The following is a 19,732-nucleotide window of genomic DNA, read 5'->3' as shown; positions in this document are numbered from 1 at the left end:
CAATAAAGATGCATACAAGAAACAGGAAATTATCCGAAGATTCTTTCAGTAATCCCTCCAGCAGTTTCTTCAGAAGTTTACTCAGGGATTCCATTAGTAATTCTTTCAATACGCGAGACTATTAGTCCTCCAGGGAATCTTCCAAGCACCACACATGCCACAAAAGAGTCATGGCAGGGCAGGTTTCGGGTTATGCAGAAGTCACAGTGACTTACTTGAAACATCTAAGTACTTACATGCTAAAAGTGCTTTCAAACATTTCTCCAGGAAATCCTTCAGGAAATCACCCAGGGAAGACTCTTTCAGAATTCTCCCATGAATTCATCCCGAAATTTCTCTCAAAAATGCACCAGGAATTCCTCCAGGAAATTCTTCTCAAATTCTTCCAAACATTTTTCTTTAAATAAACTCTAGGATTTTTAAAATTCTTCTAAGGATCCTTCTGGAAATACGTTCATTGATATTTCTGTAGGATTATGCTCTGACATTAGTGCATGCAGTGCATATGGGTATATAATACCACCTTTAGAGATATTCCAGCAAGGATGTAGTCGGAAAAATTCAACTGAAGGTTATTTCAAAATAATTATACAAAGAGGATGCCGCTACGAACGTTGTGTTTTCACCAAAAATAAAACCAAATCTGTATTTTCCGTAATTTTGTGAAGATATTGTAGTTCTAATAGTTCCTCATTCTCACAATCATTCTGAGAATGTATTCTTATGTACTTGATTATTTTCATGCAAAAAAGCAATAAGGTTGTCACGATCAATGCTGAGCTCGAACTTAAAATACATTTATATTGCCTTATTGCAGTGGTTTTCAACCAGGGGGGAATTCCCCCATAGGGGGGAATTTCGTTCTTTCATACGGGGAATTGCCAATTCAAGAATATTATCTTATGAATTTATCTAAAGAACGAAGAAACAATTTTCAACATTGAAAATTTTCAGTGTATCGTGAATCATCGTCGTCAAAATGTAAGTGTACACTCTCAGAAAAAATCATGTAAATTTAAGTTCACTTGAACACACATAAAAGAAGCCGTTTGACACTAATTCACGTCTTCTATCACAAATAAAGTCGAGCTAGCAATCGCTAGAGCTGAAGCGAGAGATAAAACATGTGTAAGTAAAACTCTGTATTTCACGTAATTTTTTGAAGATTTTGTAGTTTTCAAGAATCATACTTATCATGCGCATGTGATTGTTTAAAAAAATAATACATAGGGGTTGTCGCGATGAATGTTGAGTTCCAACCACAAATACAAACTTCCTGTTTTATACGTAAAATTGTGAAAACTGTGCAGTTTTTATGATTCATACTTCTCCCTATCGCTGTGGAAATGTATTTTTATGTATGTATGTGATTGTTTTGAAGCAATGAGAGACATGGATTGTTGCGACGGACGAGAAGTGTAAAACTGAAAATACAATTTTTTTCAGTAATTCACGTAATTTTGTGGTTTTTTTTAGTTCCTAAGAATTACACATTTCACATTCGTTTTGAAAAAGTATTCTTATGCACATGCGATTGTTCTCAAGCAATAAAACACAGGGGTTGTTACGGCAAATGTGAAGTTCGAACCGAATATACTTATTTTCTGTATTATACGTAATTTTGTGAAGATTTTGTATTTTTTATGATTCACACTTCTCACATTCGCGTTGAAAAGTATTCCTATGTACACGTGATTGTTTTCAAGCAATAAAACACTAGGGTTGTCGCGATGAATACAAAGTTCAAATCGAATATACAAATTTCCTGTAGTATACGTGATTTTGTGAAAATATTGTAGTTCCTAAAATACATACTATTCACAATCGTTCGGAAAAAGTTTTCTCATGAACACGTGATTGTTTTCAAGCAATAAAACACAGGGGTTGTCGCGATGAATAGAAAGTTCAAACCGAAAATACAAATTTACTGTATCGTACGTAGTTTTGTAAAGATTTTGTAGTTTTTATGATTCACACTTGTCCGCATTTATCTGTTAATGTATTCTTATGTACACGTGATTATTTTCAAGCAATATAACATGGGGATTGTCGCGATGGACGTAAAGTTCAAACTGAAAACACGAATTTCCTGTATTATACGTGATTTTATGAAAATTTTGTAGCTTCTAAGATTTACACTTTTCACAATCATTTAGAAAAAGATTTCTCGTGTGCACGTGATTGTTTTCAAACAATAAAACACAAGGGTTGTCGCGGTGAATACATAGTCCAAACCGAATATACAAATTGTCTGTATTGTACGTAATTTTGTGAAGATTTTGTAGTTTTTATGATTCACACTTGTCCCCATTTATCTGTAAATGTATTCTTATGTACACGTGATTGTTTTCAAGCAATATAACATGGGGATTGTCGCGATGAACGTAATGTTCAAACTGAAAATACGAATTTCCTGTATTATACGTGATTTTATGAAAATTTTGTAGTTTCTGAGATTCACACTTTTCACAATCGTTTGGAAAAAGATTTCTCATGTGCACGTGATTGGTTTCAAGCAATAAAACACAGGGGTTGTCGCGATGAATACAAAGTTCAAATCGAATATACAAATTTTCTGTATTATACGTAATTTTGTGAAGATTTTATAGTCTTAAATAATGAGTATCTCCATATATTTCTTTGCAATAATTTTGCTTTATTAATATGGGCAATTCAACATTAAAATATGCGTGGAAACTAATTTACATTCGGAATGGCTCCAAAAAAACAGCATTTTTAAGGTACTTGCTCCGAGTTTTTCAGTACTCAAAAATAGAACTTTGGTCAAATCCATAATTTGAAAATTTTATACTCATCTAGAAAGCTGGGAAAATTCATAGCTTCAAAAATTTTGCAAATCGGATGAAAAACGGCTGAGTTATATCAAGTTGAAATTACCGTTCCCACTGTTTGGGAGGCATGGCAGTGGGAGTGTTAATTACGTAAGGGTTTATGGGGGGAGGGGGGGTTTGAGAAATCTTAAGCGCCATACAAAAATATTTGGGCTCTCATACAACAAATCTTACAAGGGGGGGTGGTGGTGCTGAAAAATCGTAAAAATGCCCTGACGTAATAAATGGACAGCCCCTACGGAGACCATCATGGTTTTGCCTTTCTCGTACACTAAGTGTACTGGAAAGGCTATATGTTCACTCCAAAAATGACTTTTTGATAGAAGGCCCGGAGGGTCGAGTCACATATACCAATCAACTCAGCTCGACGAATTGAGGTGATGTCTGTGTGTGTGTATGTATGTGTGTGTGTGTGTATGTGTGTGTGTGAGTATGTGTGTGTACAAAAAAAACTCACATCACTTTTTGGCAGTAAACCTCAACCGATTTTAATGACCAACGGTTCATTCGACGCGGAATCTGGTCCCATTGTTTCCTATTGAAAATGGTTCGGATCGGTCCAGCCGTTCCGGAGTTATGGCCATTTAGGTGTTCCGGATCGGTACCCCAGGAAAGGGCCAGATATGAAAACGCTACAAACCCATTCATGCGACACATCAAACCGTGGCACTTTCGAAAACATGATGAACGGTAAACAAGAAAATAGTCTCGGACCATATCTGAACCGGTAGTGTTCCGGAATCGGTTCCGGGTGACCCGCCGGAAGTGGCCAAATATGAAAGTGAACCAAACCCATACACGCGCATCAAACAGCAGATTTTTCGATAACCTGATAAACAGTAGGCAGGAAAACATTCTCAGACCATATCTGAACCGGTAGTATTCCGGAACCGGTTCTGGGTGTTCCGCCGGAAGTGGCTAAATATGAAAGTGAACCAAACCCATGCATGCGATACAGCAAACAGCGGCTTTTTCGATAGCCTGATGATCAGTAGGCAGAAAAATATTCTCGGATCACATCTGAACCGGTAGTGTTCCGGAACCGGTTCCGGGTGACCCGCCGGAAGTGGCCAAATATGAAAGTGAACCAAACCCATACATGCGACACATCAAACAGCGGATTTTTCGATAATCTGATAAACAGTAGGCAGGAAAACATTCTCAGACCATATCTGAACCGGTAGTATTCCGGAACCGGTTCTGGGTGTTCCGCCGGAAATGGCTAAATATGAAAGTGAACCAAACCCATGCATGCGATACATCAAACAGCGGCTTTTTCGATAGCCTGATGAACAGTAGGCAGAAAAAAAATCTCGGACCATATCTGAACCGGTAGTGTTCCGGAACCGGTTCTGGGTGACCCGCCGGAAGTTGCCAAATATGAAAGTGAACCAAATCCATACATGCGACACATCAAACAGCGGATTTTTCGATAACCTGATAAACAGTAGGCAGGAAAACATTCTCAGACCATATCTGAACCGGTAGTATGCCGGAACCGGTTCTGGGTGTTGAAAGTGAACCAAACCCATGCATGCGATACATCAAACAGCGGCTTTTTCGATAGCCTGATGAACAGTAGGCAGAAAAATTTTCTCGGACCATATCTGAACCGTTCCGTAGTGTTCCGGAACCGGTTCCGGGTGACCCGCCGGAAGTGGCTAAATATGAAAGTGAACCAAACCCATGCATGTGATACAACAAACAGCGGCTTTTTCGATAACCTGATGAACAGTAGGCAGGAAAACATTATCAGACCATATCGAGACCGGTAGTGTTACTGAACCGGTTCCAGATGTCACGCCGGAAGTAGCCAAGTATAAAAGTTAACCAAACCCTTACATGCGACGCATCAAATCGCAAGCTCTTCAGGCAACCTGATAAACGGTTATTAAAATAAAATAGTTTCAGATCATATTTGGAACAACCCATAGAGTTCCGGAACCGGTTCCGGGTGTCCCGCTGGAAGTGGTCAAATGTAGTAGAGATCAAAACCCATGCCTGCGGCACATTAAACAGCGGCTTTTTAAATAACGTGATGAACGATTAATCAGAAAATAGGCTCAGACCACAACGAAGATCTTTATAAAGGCTACCGATAGTGTTTCGGGACCGATCTAGGGTGTCCAGGCGGAAGTGGCCAAATGCCAAAAAGAACCAAACCCATGCATGGGACACATCGAACCGCGGTCTTTTTTTAAACCATGAGGAGCGATTAGCAAGAAAATAGGCTAAGACCACATTAGAGACTACCGATAGCGATGCAAAACCAGCATTGGGTGCTTCCTAGGGTGCTTCGCAGGAACTTCAAAAATGAACAACGTCAATGCAAGCGATAAATATGTGTACGAAAACAAAATCTTGACTGAACTAAGGCCACATATGTACATACAGACGTCTTACTCTACTCACTCTCCATCGTCCTTGTTTTCAACGGTTGAATCAAATATTAATCGTTGTTGCTCGTTTGACGTCTACTCACTACCAACATCAAGCCGCAGTGAAACGCGACCTGATTAGCATTTGGCGATTATTTTTTCGTAACGATGAATATAATAGCAATATGTTACAAATGATATGTCTGTTTGTCTGTACTAAAGCAATCTCATCAAATCACTGAGGTGTAAAAATATACAGTAGGATAGGTCAACGTTATATGGTAAAATTATCGCATCAACCCCGGAGAGAGTTTTCTCAATCCTCTTTTGCGTCTAAAACTACTGGGAATTTTTTTATGGGATTTAGTATGGGCAATTTCACTTGCTTGCATTTTTTGTCAAATTTTACATGAATTTTGTAATCTATGATAATAAAATATAGCCTAAAGTGTGAAGAAAAAACTATGTCGAAGACCGTACTTGTAATTATCGTTTTGATGTTGATCGGTCTTCAGTGATAGTGAAAGTTCTCATGCAGTCAACTGAAAATTCTGATATTTTCAGCTCTGCCTATACGTTTAACGTAACGTCGGAATATGTTCAATTATTAAGTTTTCCAATTTTATTAAAATTATTGCTTTTCTAAATAAGGTATTCTCAGGATTCAGGAACAGTTCGCATTACGTCAACGGAAAGATCATGCTTCGGAATGATGGCCCTTGCACAGAAACTAGCTTAACAAAGCAATAGTAGAAGATACCAAAAACAGGGACCGAATTCTAGACCGCCCGATCGGACTCAATAAATACCAAAATCTCCGTATGACATTTTTAAGTTAGGCAAGGCCATCTTGACTAGGAAACCTTGACCGATTTAATCCTTTAAAAGGCCCCACACGGACCGAAACGTCGGAAAAAATCATAAACTAGTGTTTTCGATTCACCCAAAAGGCTGAAGCCAACATTCTGAAGCAAAATCATCCCAGTCGTATCCCAACCAAGGAAAAATCATGAGTACATGTTCGACGAGAAAGGCACTATCACCACTAGGTGGATTAATCTGGGTTTTTAACTTGCCCTTTACCTCCCAATATCACCTTAAATTCGCAACGTTCTCTAAAATCCCAAACCTTTCCAAATACTCCCCAACGTTCTCTAAAAATCCCCAACTTCTCCTAAAATGTCAAACTCAATGCTTAGTCTTCACAAAAGCATCATTTCCCATGACGACCCTCATGATTCCTAAGTTTCCTTTAACATCCTCAATATCTCCTAAAAATCCCCAATGTTCCCTAAAAATCCCCAACTTCTCTTTAAATGTCAAACTCAATGCTTAGTCTTCACAAAAGCATCATTTCCCATGAAGACCCTTATGATTCCTATGTTTCCTTTAACATCCTCAATATCTCCGAAAAATCCCCAACGTTCTCTAAAAATCCCCAACTTCTCCTAAATTGTCCAACTCAATGCTTAGATTTTCCAAAACCATCATTTCCCGAGGATACTCCTGATTCCTATGTTTCCTTTAACATCCTCAATATCTCCTAAAAATCCCCAATGTTCCCTAAAAATCATGATTCTTATGTTTCCTTTAACATCCTCAATATCTCCTAAAAATCCCCAATGTTCCCTAAAAATCCCCAACTTCTCCTAAAATGTCCAACTTAATGCTTAGACTTCACAAAAGCATCTTTTCCCATGACGACCCTCATGATTCCTAAGTTTCCTTTAACATCCTCAATATCTCCTAAAAATCCCCAACGTTCTCTAAATACCAACAACTTCTTCTAAAATGATTAATTTGTTTCCCAGATTTCTTATGAGCATTATTAACCTTGAAATCCCGCAAATTTTTGCTGCATGTTTATCAGCTGAGCTGAGAAACAGGCTCTGCTCAATTGGGGATGTTATACCAGTCATCAGAAGAAGAATAACGCTACACATAATACATTTAGTACATTTGAAAATGCATTTAATAAGTGCATTCTCTAGTACATGCTCTAAATTCCCGCACGCATAGACCTCCCCATCTGAACAGCACCGCAGCAGAGCTACGAGTGCGAAGGATTTAAAGGGATGCTCTTGTAAATACACTTTTGTCAGCGCTTTCGCTCCGTCTAAAACGTGTATAGTGCGCGTCAAACTGAATATGGCACAGAAGCCACACTCCGCCTCGAAATCTTCCACAGGCGGGGATACAACGCGACAAAGAGCGAACTCGTTCTCTGTTCGCGACGGCAGCACCAGCAGCTGCCGTCGTCCTCATACCGTAGAGCAACATCACACGAACGCACGAACGGATGGGGTGATGACCATTATTTTGGCATGGTGTTGATGCAATTTGGAGCGATATTTTCAAAATCATTTTCTAGCTAATCTACAAAAGATAGAGTTTTGCTGTCAAAGAAACATTTTTAGAGAACAAGTTCGTGCGTGTTTTGTAGAAGAACTTTTTTAACAGAAGTTTTGTTTTCATATTAAAATCATCAAAAATGTCTGAAAAAGAGCTGTTTTTTTCGACATGTTTTGCATTGTTTTGAAAATTTAAGCCTTTTAGACTAATTTTACAAAGTTCACGTCCAAGAGGCTAAGATAGTAGAAGTCATTAGCTTTCAATTCGAGCGTTGACATTGATGGTACGACTGATAGTTTAGTAGATAGAGGGTTTCAAAGATGAGCTAAATTAAAAAACTTAAAATGTGATTAACTCACTTAGCAGTGATTTCCGACCCCATGTTCCTTGGGCACTTTTTCATAACTCATGGAGACCTATTCACCCTAAAAATATCTGCACTCCGGAAACAAACACCCTGTATAATTCTCTCATCTCTCATCTCTCATCTCTCATCTCTCATCTCTCATCTCTCATCTCTCATCTCTCATCTCTCATCTCTCATCTCTCATCTCTCATCTCTCATCTCTCACCTCTCATCTCTCATCTCTCATCTCTCATCTCTCATCTCTCATCTCTCATCTCTCACCTCTCATCTCTCATCTCTCATCTCTCATCTCTCATCTCTCATCTCTCATCTCTCATCTCTCATCTCTCATCTCTCATCTCTCATCTCTCATCTCTCATCTCTCATCTCTCATCTCTCATCTCTCATCTCTCATCTCTCATCTCTCATCTCTCATCTCTCATCTCTCATCTCTCATCTCTCATCTCTCATCTCTCATCTCTCATCTCATCTCTCATCTCTCATCTCTCATCTCTCATCTCTCATCTCTCATCTCTCATCTCTCATCTCTCATCTCTCATCTCTCATCTCTCATCTCTCATCTCTCATCTCTCATCTCTCATCTCTCATCTCTCATCTCTCATCTCTCATCTCTCATCTCTCATCTCTCATCTCTCATCTCTCATCTCTCATCTCATCTCTCATATCATCTCTCATCTCATCTCATGTCATCCTTCCCTAACTCTCTATCCTATCCTCTACCCTCCCATCTACCCTACCTTCTACCCTAACCATCTACCCTGCCTTTTACCCCACCCACTACTTTAACACACTACCCTAACCCTCAACCTTACCCTCAACCCTACCCTCTACCCTACCCTCAACCCTACCTTTACTCTACCTTCAACCATGCACTGTAACATAACCCTTTACCCTACCCTCTACCCTACCTTTTACCCTATCCTGCTACATAATCCTCTACCCTACCTTCTATCCAACCTTTTTCCCTACCCTCCAACCAACCCTCTACCCTAACGCTCAACCCTGCCCTCTACCCTAACTTTTACCCTACCCTGTAACATGACCCTGTTTCCTACCTTCTACTCTACCTTTTATCCTACCCTCTACTCTACCTTCTTCCCTACCCTCTACCCTACCCTCCACTCTACCCTCTACCCTCACTCTCAAGCCTACCCTCTACCCTACCTTTTATCCTACCTTCCACCCTACCCTGTAGCAAACCCTCTACTCTACATTCTACCCTACCTTCTACCCTAACCCTCTACCCTACCATCTATCCTACCTTCTACCCTAATCCTCTACCCTACCGTCTACCCTATCTTTTACCCTACACTCTGCCTTACCTTCTACCCTACCCTCTAACATAACCCTCTACCCTACCCTCTACCCTAATCATCTACCCTACCCTCTACCCTACCCTCTACCCTACCCTCTACCCTACCCTCTACCCTAACCCTCTGTCCTAGTCTCTCCTTGAACCCTCTACCTAACCCTCTAGCCAACCCTCTATCCTACCTTTTACCCTAACTTGTTACTCGTTCCCGAATACCTAAAACCCCAATTTACGCCTAAGGAGCGTAAATTGGGGGAGCGCTATTTGGGAATTAGTGCGTAAATGGGGGGAGCGTTATTTGGGAATTAGTGCGTAAATCGGGGGGCGCAAATTGAGTTTGGCGCAAATAAAGTGAGCGTAAATTGGGGTTTTAGTGTATAACGTACACTAAATTTTTCCCCAAATTGCGCTAAATCTGGGTAACAAGGCTAATGCTGCAACAAAACATTGATTTGAGTGATTTCGTAGTTTATCTAAGGATTATTCGTTAAAAAAATTAAATTTTTCAATGTTGTACGTTATATCGAAGCAAAATGTACGTTATATCGAATTCGCTATATCGAGGGTACGTTATATCGAAGAATACCTGTATTAATATTCATTCTTTGTTTTGTTTTTCATGTTGTAATCCTATAATTATCTCAAATTCTTAATACATACATCATCGTCGCAGTACCAAATCGAAGTCACGCTTTTAAGCACATGCAAAGTTGCAGTTGTGACGTAAATTTGAACCGGTTGCTGGTATTGCGCATCATTAAGCTACTTAAGAGCTGAAATTAGCACTAATCTAAATCGAGTTGCTATATTTATGAGTAGGTTAAACATTAATTTTCGCACCGCCAGTCACTTCGGCTTCCAACCGAAAACGTAGCCAATTATTATATACAAAGCAATTTTCTCCAGATAACAAAATAAATCGATCATCTTATTGGAGCACTTTTCGACGGTTCACCTATACCACAGAGAACAGACATCCAAGTCCAGTTCCGAAACTGTGTAAGGAATTTAACGGCCATTTGAAATCGGCAACACAAGTGGCAACATCGTGGCGCTGCAATCGGTTAATTTCCCATACTAATTTAATTCACCACTTGAAATGTTTCAATTCACCACTGACTGTGGCAATAAGGTGTTTGGTGGAGTTAGTGTTGTCATCGTGTATTGGTTTGAAACCTTACTCAAGTAAAGATTCAAATCCTTACACAACTTTCCGAATGAAATTTGTTCTAGCCTGGATGTCTGTTCTCTGTGCCTATACCTATACCACAGACAAACAGACGTAACACTTGCGAAATTTCCATCAACCATGCTTTTAACGATCATTTTAAATTTTCATAGTTGTGGCTTTCACAACCAGAGGCGCGCGTATCGTTTTTCTATGCGTTTGACGTTTCACACTAGCGCCTTCTGTTGACGATATTGCACAACACAGTGATTCGTGCAACTTTTCCACCAGGTGATGGTAGTGTAAACTGGGCGATGGATTTCCATGAAAATCGTTCAAGGTGTTACGTCTGTTTGTCTGTGCCTATACCTATAGGCACAGAGAACAGACATCCAGGCTAGAACAAATTTCATTCGGAAAGTTGTGTAAGGATTTGAATCTTTACTTGAGTAAGGTTGCAAACCAATACACGATGATAACACTAACGCCACCAAACACCATATTGCCAAAGCCACAGTCAGTGGTGAATTGAAACATTTCAAGTGGTGAATTAAATTAGTATGGGAAATTAACCGATTGCAGCGCCACGCTATTGCCACTTGTGTTGCCGATTTCAAATGGCCGTTAAATTCCTTACACAGTTTCGGAACTGGACTTGGATGTCTGTTCTCTGTGCTATAGGTGTCCACGCTTTTAGGAATCATGTTTCCGATAATTTCGAAATTCTCATGATTTACCATTTACCTTTCAAACTGAATGAGTTTATTTTTACGATTTGGTCGTTCAATAGGTTTACATTCTACGATGCATATTTTCCCGCATTAGCTGGTAATTCGTGCTCAGTCAAACCTATTTTAACATTACAAAACCATAAATTTGTTCCTTTGATGTCACTCTATTGGGTTCTGAACTGTAGGGCTTATTTTAATGGTGTACCTCCAAAATATTGCAAAAGCCCCTCAACATGTTATGTTCTCACTCTAGATACCTAATGAAGCTATTTCAGCAAGCCTTTTCCAAATTATTCACATTCAATGTACCGTCAAAATTTAGAACTTTTTATCTTTAAGTAACTCTGATTTTCTACATATGCTCATCATATTGATAATATTCTCAGTTCGTTAGATCGGACTAGAATATTCTGCATTATTACAAAGCCCAATCATCTGTCTATCATATCACTTATTTCACATCTTTTCGATGAAATACATCCTCATTTTTTTTGTTAACGCTTACAAGTCTGACGTATTTAGTGCACACTGACCATGATTGTCTGTGTCATGATGGCGCTTACGCTTGCCTCTACGATTCATTTCTATGTACTGAAACAATTTAAAGCACGTTTTTATTCAAATTTTCAATGAACTTATTAACACAAATATCACTTATACATGTACACACATTTTTATTGGTAAAAATCCATGGATATAAATTTTATTTGTACACACCTACTCGTTTTCGACGCTGAATCACACATAAAATCGATGGACCTTATATAAACTATGTGTATCTACACATGAAAAGGGTGATCTATGACAAATTGCATTTTTGCAGTTTTTGCAGTGTATGAAATCTAAAAATTCAATCAAGGTAACATGTTAGTAAATGGAACCTGTTTGCATTAATAAGCTCGACAAACCTCATAATCCAGCTTTCATTAGATATACAGTGTATCAAACAATTGTCCGTACAGCAATTTTTTGGGCAACATAATTTTTCATTCAAATGATCATAACTTTTTTATACATCAATCAAATACGCTGAAGTTTTGATCAATCATGAACCATATATTAGAGCTCCATTGGTAAAATTTTGAGCGAGATCGAATAAGTTTTCTGAAAGTTAAAGAACTTATAGGAAAACTTATAAGATTTTTGAACACATTTTAAAAGCATTATATCTCAATATGTACTCGATGAAACTTTTTCATTTTTTTTTGTGATACAGTTTATACCTAAGGCTTTCATATGCAGCTTCGTTTGAGGTTTTATATTCACTACAAAAACTATGAAAAATCTGTATATGTTCAGAGTGACATTTGGAAATTTATCATATTTTGATCAATAAAAGTGCCAAGTGTTTTCAACGTTTTGAAATTCTCTTAATGTAATATTTTAATACAGGACCTACTAAACCACATATGAATAGTAGGTCCTATGTATTTTTCGTTCAGTTAATGCACTTTTATTGGTGGAAAACCTTTGGCAGATTATATGTGCAAAATATGGTAAATTTTAAAAAATCGTCAACTACATACGCACATTTTTCATATTTTTTGTAGTAAATATAAAACCTTAAAAGTAGCTGCATATGGAAGTCTTAGGTATCAGCTGTTACACAACAAAAATTGAAAAAGTTTCAACGAGTACATACTGAGATATAATGCTTTAAAAATGTGTTCAAAAACCTTATAAGTTTTTCTAAAAGTTCTATAACTTTCAGAAAACTTGTTCGGTCTCGCTCAAAATTTTACCCAAGGAGCTTTACTATATGAATCATGATTGGTCAAAGTTATGATCATTTGAATGAAAAAATATTTTGACCAAAAAATTGCTGTACGGACAATTGTTTGATACACTGTATCTATTCCTGTAGTTACAGAAATGATTATCTTTTATTATTCCAATATCTTGTGCTTTTTATATACTGTTCGTTATTCTCCTCAATAATCGTTTCAATACTTCTTAAACTTATCAAAATTTGTCTCTTCCTGTGCACAATTTGTTGTTGAGCGTACTGCTGTACCTTGTTCTCTAACTTGTTCCACAGTTCTTGGCAAGATGGCCCACTCATTTGCAAGAATGGCACTATATCCAGTGTTAGGCAATCATAAGTCAAAATGCCCCTCCTGACCACACCCGATACATTTTATATTCAAAGACTTCAGAAGTGATTACTCAAGAACTCACTTGAATCGCATAAACATTTAGTGGCATTCAATAGGTTATAAAGCGCTTTTTACTCGAATTCCTGAGATTCGTTTTTGTTCGATTTTTTTTTAATATCCAATTTAACTAGCCATTTGACTAGCATGATACTTAACAGGTTAGTGGTTAGCAACTGCTCTGAATATGTTATCTAGCTTCAACGAATGCTTTAACTGTCATTTTGACTTCCTATCTTGCAAACTACCAAGACAGTTTAATTATTCTCACACATTGATATTAATTTTCTTGAAGTTACATTTTTAGTCTTGTAAGAGAGGGCAAAGCATTAGTTAAATCATGTCTTCATGTTAATTTGGTTTCAAGAGCCAACCCTTTTTACGTCTCGTACACTTATTATACTTTACTGAGCAATGATAACTTCAATATATATCACCTAAGGTGGGTCCACAACAATCTCAGTATTTGCTCAGTTATATTCACATTTGGAACATTTTCAAATACTATTCGTTTCTGTTTTTCTAGTCACGCTCAGCCTAAAGTTTAGTTTTGTCTTTCGCCTTCTCAGCTGCCACTTAATAGGTGTGAAATTTCATTTTTGAAGGTTCAATTTAACTATAAAGCCCAGATTGGAGTTCAAGAGAAATCGCTCAAGAAACTTCTAGAACGATTCCTGGCAGAAACTTTCTACGGTGACTGCCATTTGAACTGTCATTTCTTCGCAAATGCGTACTGCGATCGAAGAAAAAATGGTTTCTTAAGCGATTCAGCCAAGGAATTTCCCATGCATCAAGATAGGCCGAGAAATTCCTTCTGATCTGCAAACAGCCCTTAAATCTGCGTTGGCTGGTAATCTATTTCTTACGAAATTTACGACACTGTTGCGTTTTTAGTACTTTAATTTTTAATAGCACAATTCGCCTTATGCGGCTCTACAAAGAATCGACTATATCTGCCTTGCAGGTCTTATCGCCTTCAACGGCTTTTCCGCCTTCAACAGCTTTTCACTCTCCGACGGATCTTTCCGCCATCGACAGTTTTTCACCTTAGTCGGCTCTTCTGCCTTGTTAGTCAACGATAAATAGCGCACCTCCTTCTTCATGATCACCTTGGTCGGTCTAACTCATTAGACCGTTTGTCACACACAGATAGGTATCGATCTGTCGTAAGCCCGTGAGTATGAATAAGCACGAAACTCAAAAAGAAAACGTACATAAACAGTGAATTGCAACTCGCCGTAGCATCTCTTGCATTTTATCAAACATATATTTTTGCCATCATATTAGTATTATATAAGCCGTAATAAGTTTAATACTGCGCTAGTAGATAGCCTGTATTTAGATGCGCTAAGATAGGTAAGCTAAACACACTTTGTACTGTTGGAAAATCAACTGAATTATACTCCTGATCATTTAGGTTAGCTACAACCGCTGCACATATCAGAGCCTACGATCATTACAAATACGCTACTGATTGGTGAGAAAACTGCAAACTATTAACTAATCATTGTATCTAAATAGTTAAACACCATAAAATGTAATGTAGGTTGCACGACATCGAGCCGAGGTAAAGTTTGATATCAGATCATATTGGCATTTGTCCAACATACTATCGGTGAGAAAAGTTTATATCATTATGCTGTCGTAGAAATATGCTATCTGATATTATCTTAGGAACTCGTATAGACCCGCGACAACCCCGAAAACATCCACCGTCCGAGAGACAGAATGCTACGTAAGAGGAACTAAACGTGAGTTAATAATCACTAAGCCACATAACAAACATACGGTGTTTAGGGGTTCGCCTAACGGATTCCACGGATCACATCTGATGAACTTTATAACTTTTTATAACAACTTTCTACTCTATAAGTTGATGTTTATATCCATTCTTATTACTATGTTGCCCGCAGGAAAATTATATTCTCCCAAAAACGAGCTGATCGTGTTTTTAATTCAGTGCCTGTTGGAGAATAACTTTTCGGAGATTGATTCCCATTGAAACGACTTTCAACATGCCTATAACATTTTTCCTGCTTTCCGCCTTCAACGGCTTTTCTATCTGTAATCCTTTCCGCCTTTTACGGCTATTTCAAGAATGTCGCCTTCATTAGGTTTTATCGCCTTCATTGGCTTTCATCGCCTTCACTGGCTTTTAACAGCAACGGCAAAATTTGATTTCAAAATATTGTTTCACCTCTACGCCTTCCTCGGCCATCCGGTTAACAAATCAATACTTCATTCATCATTCAGCATTTAAGTCTAGATTTAGGACAACAACCCCATTCAACGAGTATCAATATTACAATCAACAAAACTTAGATTTTCTTCACAGTTCTTTATTTCTTTATCTGACAATAGTGATGACGTATGAGCTAAACAATACCGATCACCATCAAAATCTCTCACAGGTTGATCATTGTCATTAGTCGAAGGTACAAATAGAATTTCAATCACAAGTCATCACCTGAAGGTCATCACCACTCTGCATGCACCACACACACCATTCATCTCTTTCTTTTCCCAAAGACAACACTTCCCGTACCGAAATTAAACTAATTTCACATGCACTGTTCACCGTTCTCGTCGCCAATGTGAGAATCTTTCCCTGTAATGATTATTCAACAACTGTATTCATTATTTGTATACACTTTATTACCGATATTTCAATATTACATACAATGATTCACACTCCAGACAACAATAACAACATCTCCACATATGACAGATACTCAATGTAAACATACACGCTAAACGTAACAGAGTAATACAATAATTTATTATGTGCATACAACAAGGTACCACACAAGGTATGCATTTCATTGGATCCTGCACTTGGAATTCCAGTCCGGTTACCATCTGCTTCAAACGCTTCATTCCACCGGTAGAGAGGTGTCCCATACGCCGATGCCACAGCTCTCACCTATCGTTCAGGGGTTTTTCGTTTCAGACAGCTTGTAGAGACCGTTTGCTTCACGACCCAGCGCAACTACCTCGTTGTCAGGCACTCCTCCTTCGTGAACAGCACCTTGAATCCTCTCTGGCATACTTCTTCTTCTTCTGCTTCTTCTTCTTCTTTGTGGTTCTACGTCCCCAATGGGACTTGGCCTGCCTCGCTTCAACTTAGTGTTCTTTGAGCACTTCCACAGTTATTAATTGAAGGGCTTTCTTTGCCTGCCATTGCATGAATTTGTATATTGTGAGGCGAGTACAATGATACACTATGCCAAGGGAGTCGAGAAAATTTTCCCGACCGGAACGGGAATCGAACCCGCCGTCTCCGGATTGGCGATCCGTACCCTTAACCACTAGGCTATCTGGAGACCCCGGCACTCTCTGGCATACCTTGCTTACGGAAAGAAAATTAATCGCCAGATCCGGAACGCAAAGCACGTCGCTCATCGTGAGGTCCCAAGTCGTTTCGCCGCAATCCGCCTCCAGCTTCACCGATCCTTTCGCTACAACGGCTACTTCCGCGTTGTTGGCTACTTTGATCCTCGCCGACATGTCCAGCGGATTTTCCAGCATCTTCTTGTTCCGGCACAAGTGGGTGGTAGCACCAGAATCGAAGAACCAGTCGCTATCGTTCCGCTCCGTTGACTGCACAGCTTGGGCAGCGAAATAAGCTGCATGTTCTTTCTGGGTTCCACACTTCTCTTTCTTCTTCTCGCTTGGCACTCCGACGCAAAGTGTCCAAGCTTCTTACACCGGAAACACTTTACGGCTGACTTGTCGGTTGTCGACTTGCTTCTTTGATGTGTTTTGCTTAATGAAAAACGCACCATCGTTTTCGGACGATTTCGAGCCGCTTGTGACCTTGACGTCCTGCATGGTTTTAGCTTTCACCATATCCGCTGTCAGAGCCACGCCGGACGACTCCAAACCCAAAATCATTGGGTCGTACCTCTTCGGAAGCCCCTTGAGTAGCAAACTGCACATCCACGTGTCGTCCACCTTGAAACCGACTTGTGCCAGCTGGTTGCACGTCAGCATGATTTCGTTGACATGCTCCCGGCCAGTCCCAGCAAATGACGTCGTCGAAGAGTCGAAGAGTCTAATCCTACGGGTGGAACCGCTTTCCTCAAACGTGTTTCGCAGGGTGTTCCACGCTTCTTTTGCGGTTTTCGCATTTTGCACCAGCCCTTAAATGCTCCGGTTGATGTTCTGGCAAATGGTTGCCAGAACTTGTTCCGTGGGATATGGTTGGCAGAGGGTTCACACATTGGTGCGTGGATGTCAGGCGTAAGATGGAAGATGTGTGTTTATTATTCTGAAGAAAATGCGGCACAGTTCGCTTGATTGCATAGCTTGAAGGCGTTATCTGATAGATTATCACTGTGCTGTGAAAGTTTGGAAGGAAGGGGAATGAGCATGACTTCATTCGCGCGGACACTGCCATAACTTCTAATAAATTCCTTGTATCAAAATCCACTGAAGAAACCCTTCATATCATACCACTCATAAGTTTCTTGTAAGTTATAGAGCTAATTCCATACAAAACTCAATATATGCGGGGAATGAGGGTAAAATGAGCATAAATACATTCATGCGGTCACTGCAATCACTTACAATCGATTTTCCACATCTGAATCCTTCATAAAAGTCCTTCAAGGCAAACCGCATTCATGTTCCATTAGTGTTTTAGAGCTAGTTTCATGTAGAAGTCAATAAAAACTGTGGAATTAGGGCAAAATGAGCAGGATAATGATCCGTGTGGTCTGTTAAACCACTTTCATTCGATTATCCATACAACTTTACACCTAAAACCGTTTTGTTCATTAGAAAAACTAGATGCGTTCGTGAGACACAGACTTTATTGTCGGTTTGCACTGTTTTTTCCCCTGTGCATTGGTCCGCGGATGCCAGGCGTAAGATAGATTAGTAAGGGGACTCACTAAACAGTTTACCGTCAGGTCTTTTTTACGTGGTTTTGATTTACGCGGCCGCGTAAATGAAAACTCCATACAAAAAAAGTTCATCGTCTTATTTTTGCATGATTCGTCGAGAAATGGCGAGACTTTCCTTACCCGTTTTTTTTGAAATTTGAACTGAGTTTTTTTACGCGGTACGTATCCCCCGTAAAAAAACCTGACTGTAAATAGCTGCGTAAGCCATGATTTTCTGTTATTTGAAATGTTTCATGAAATTGCGTATGAAATAATCAAAGATTGCCTTGGTGATCGCGACGTTTAATCAGAATCACGGCATAAAGATCACAAGGCAGGCTAGTAACCTGTGTAAACATCAATTTTGGTACACCGTGATCAGAATAAACTGTAATAAGCAGTTTACGCAGTTGAGTGAATCCCCATAGTGTGTTTATTATTCTGAAGAAAATGCGGCACAGTTCGCTTGATTACATAGCTCGTAGGCGTTATCTGATAGATTGTCACTGTGCTGTGAAATTTGGGAGGAAGGGAAACCGATTTTTTAACCCGTTTCTTTTACATCATAGGCATCGATGTGTCGAACATGTGAATATTAGCGTGGGTCATCGGAACGGTTTTCTCAGATCAAAGCTTTTTTGATTCCATTTCGGGTCCTGAGTATCTGTGCAAAATTTGAGCACGATTGGTTGCGTCTACATTTTGCGCATTGCAATATAAATTTGTAAGGAATTTTGTATGGGAAAACATACTTTTTTGCATTTTTGACATAAAAAAACGATCAAAACGATCAATTCTGCCTATACATGTCAATGGTTGCTCCTCCGTGATTGATCTGAACTGGTACCAATTGCACTGAGATCCAACTGAATAAGAGGCTGGGACATTCCACTTATTCTCAAAGTGCAATTTTAGCAGCTCATGCATATTTGATCAATAACGGCGCCGGCCAAGTCCTTATAGTCAGCTGGGAAGGGAAAGGAATGTTAGAGTGTACTGGTTGTTGCTACTAGAGACCGAGAGCACTCTGCGTCCCACAACCCGCACGGACTGGGGTATTTGTTAAACGGAAAGGATGGGAGATCTGGGAGTCACCGTTGGGTCGGTGATGCGATCCATGGATAGGGTTATTTATAGTGTTCGTGATAGATTGTGTGGTGAATAGGTGAATAAGGTCAAGCGGCACAGCACGCTTTGGTTGCATAACTTATAGGCGTTATATATACACTGTGCTGTGAGTGGAAGTTGGAAGGGAGGGAAACGACTTTTTTTTTCAATTCGTTTCTGGTTCTAGCGATGGCTATGAACATATGAATATACATGAGTTTTACATGTAGAGAAGAGAGAGAGAGAGAGAGAGAAAGTGGATAGAAAGATACAAAGTAGGATGAAAGGGACGGGCCAGGGATTGAACCCATGACCTTCTGCATACGAATCAGAAGCGGTAGCCACTAGACCACCAAGCCCGTCCATACTTTTTTTGCATTTTTGACATAAGTTGAAAAAGTTGGTCTGAAACTTTTTAACTGATAA

General features: G+C 39.3%; 1 protein-coding gene across 1 annotated transcript in view; it reads right to left on the bottom strand.

Annotated features, from left to right (window-relative positions):
* LOC134288243 (uncharacterized) overlaps positions 1–17,306 on the bottom strand; it is a 70,122-nt gene extending 52,816 nt beyond the window's left edge. The window contains exons 1-2 of the mRNA XM_062852423.1: positions 17,096–17,306; positions 16,659–17,011 (exon numbers count right to left, since the gene is read on the bottom strand). Coding sequence (XP_062708407.1) covers positions 16,659–17,011; positions 17,096–17,306 — 564 coding nt within the window. The remainder of the gene's footprint in view (positions 1–16,658; positions 17,012–17,095) is intronic.
* Positions 17,307–19,732: the final 2,426 nt, after the last annotated feature.

Source organism: Aedes albopictus, chromosome 1 (genome assembly GCF_035046485.1).
Source record: "Aedes albopictus strain Foshan chromosome 1, AalbF5, whole genome shotgun sequence".
NCBI classification, from domain to species: domain Eukaryota; kingdom Metazoa; phylum Arthropoda; class Insecta; order Diptera; family Culicidae; genus Aedes; species Aedes albopictus.
This window is presented reverse-complemented; position numbering and strand designations above follow the sequence as displayed.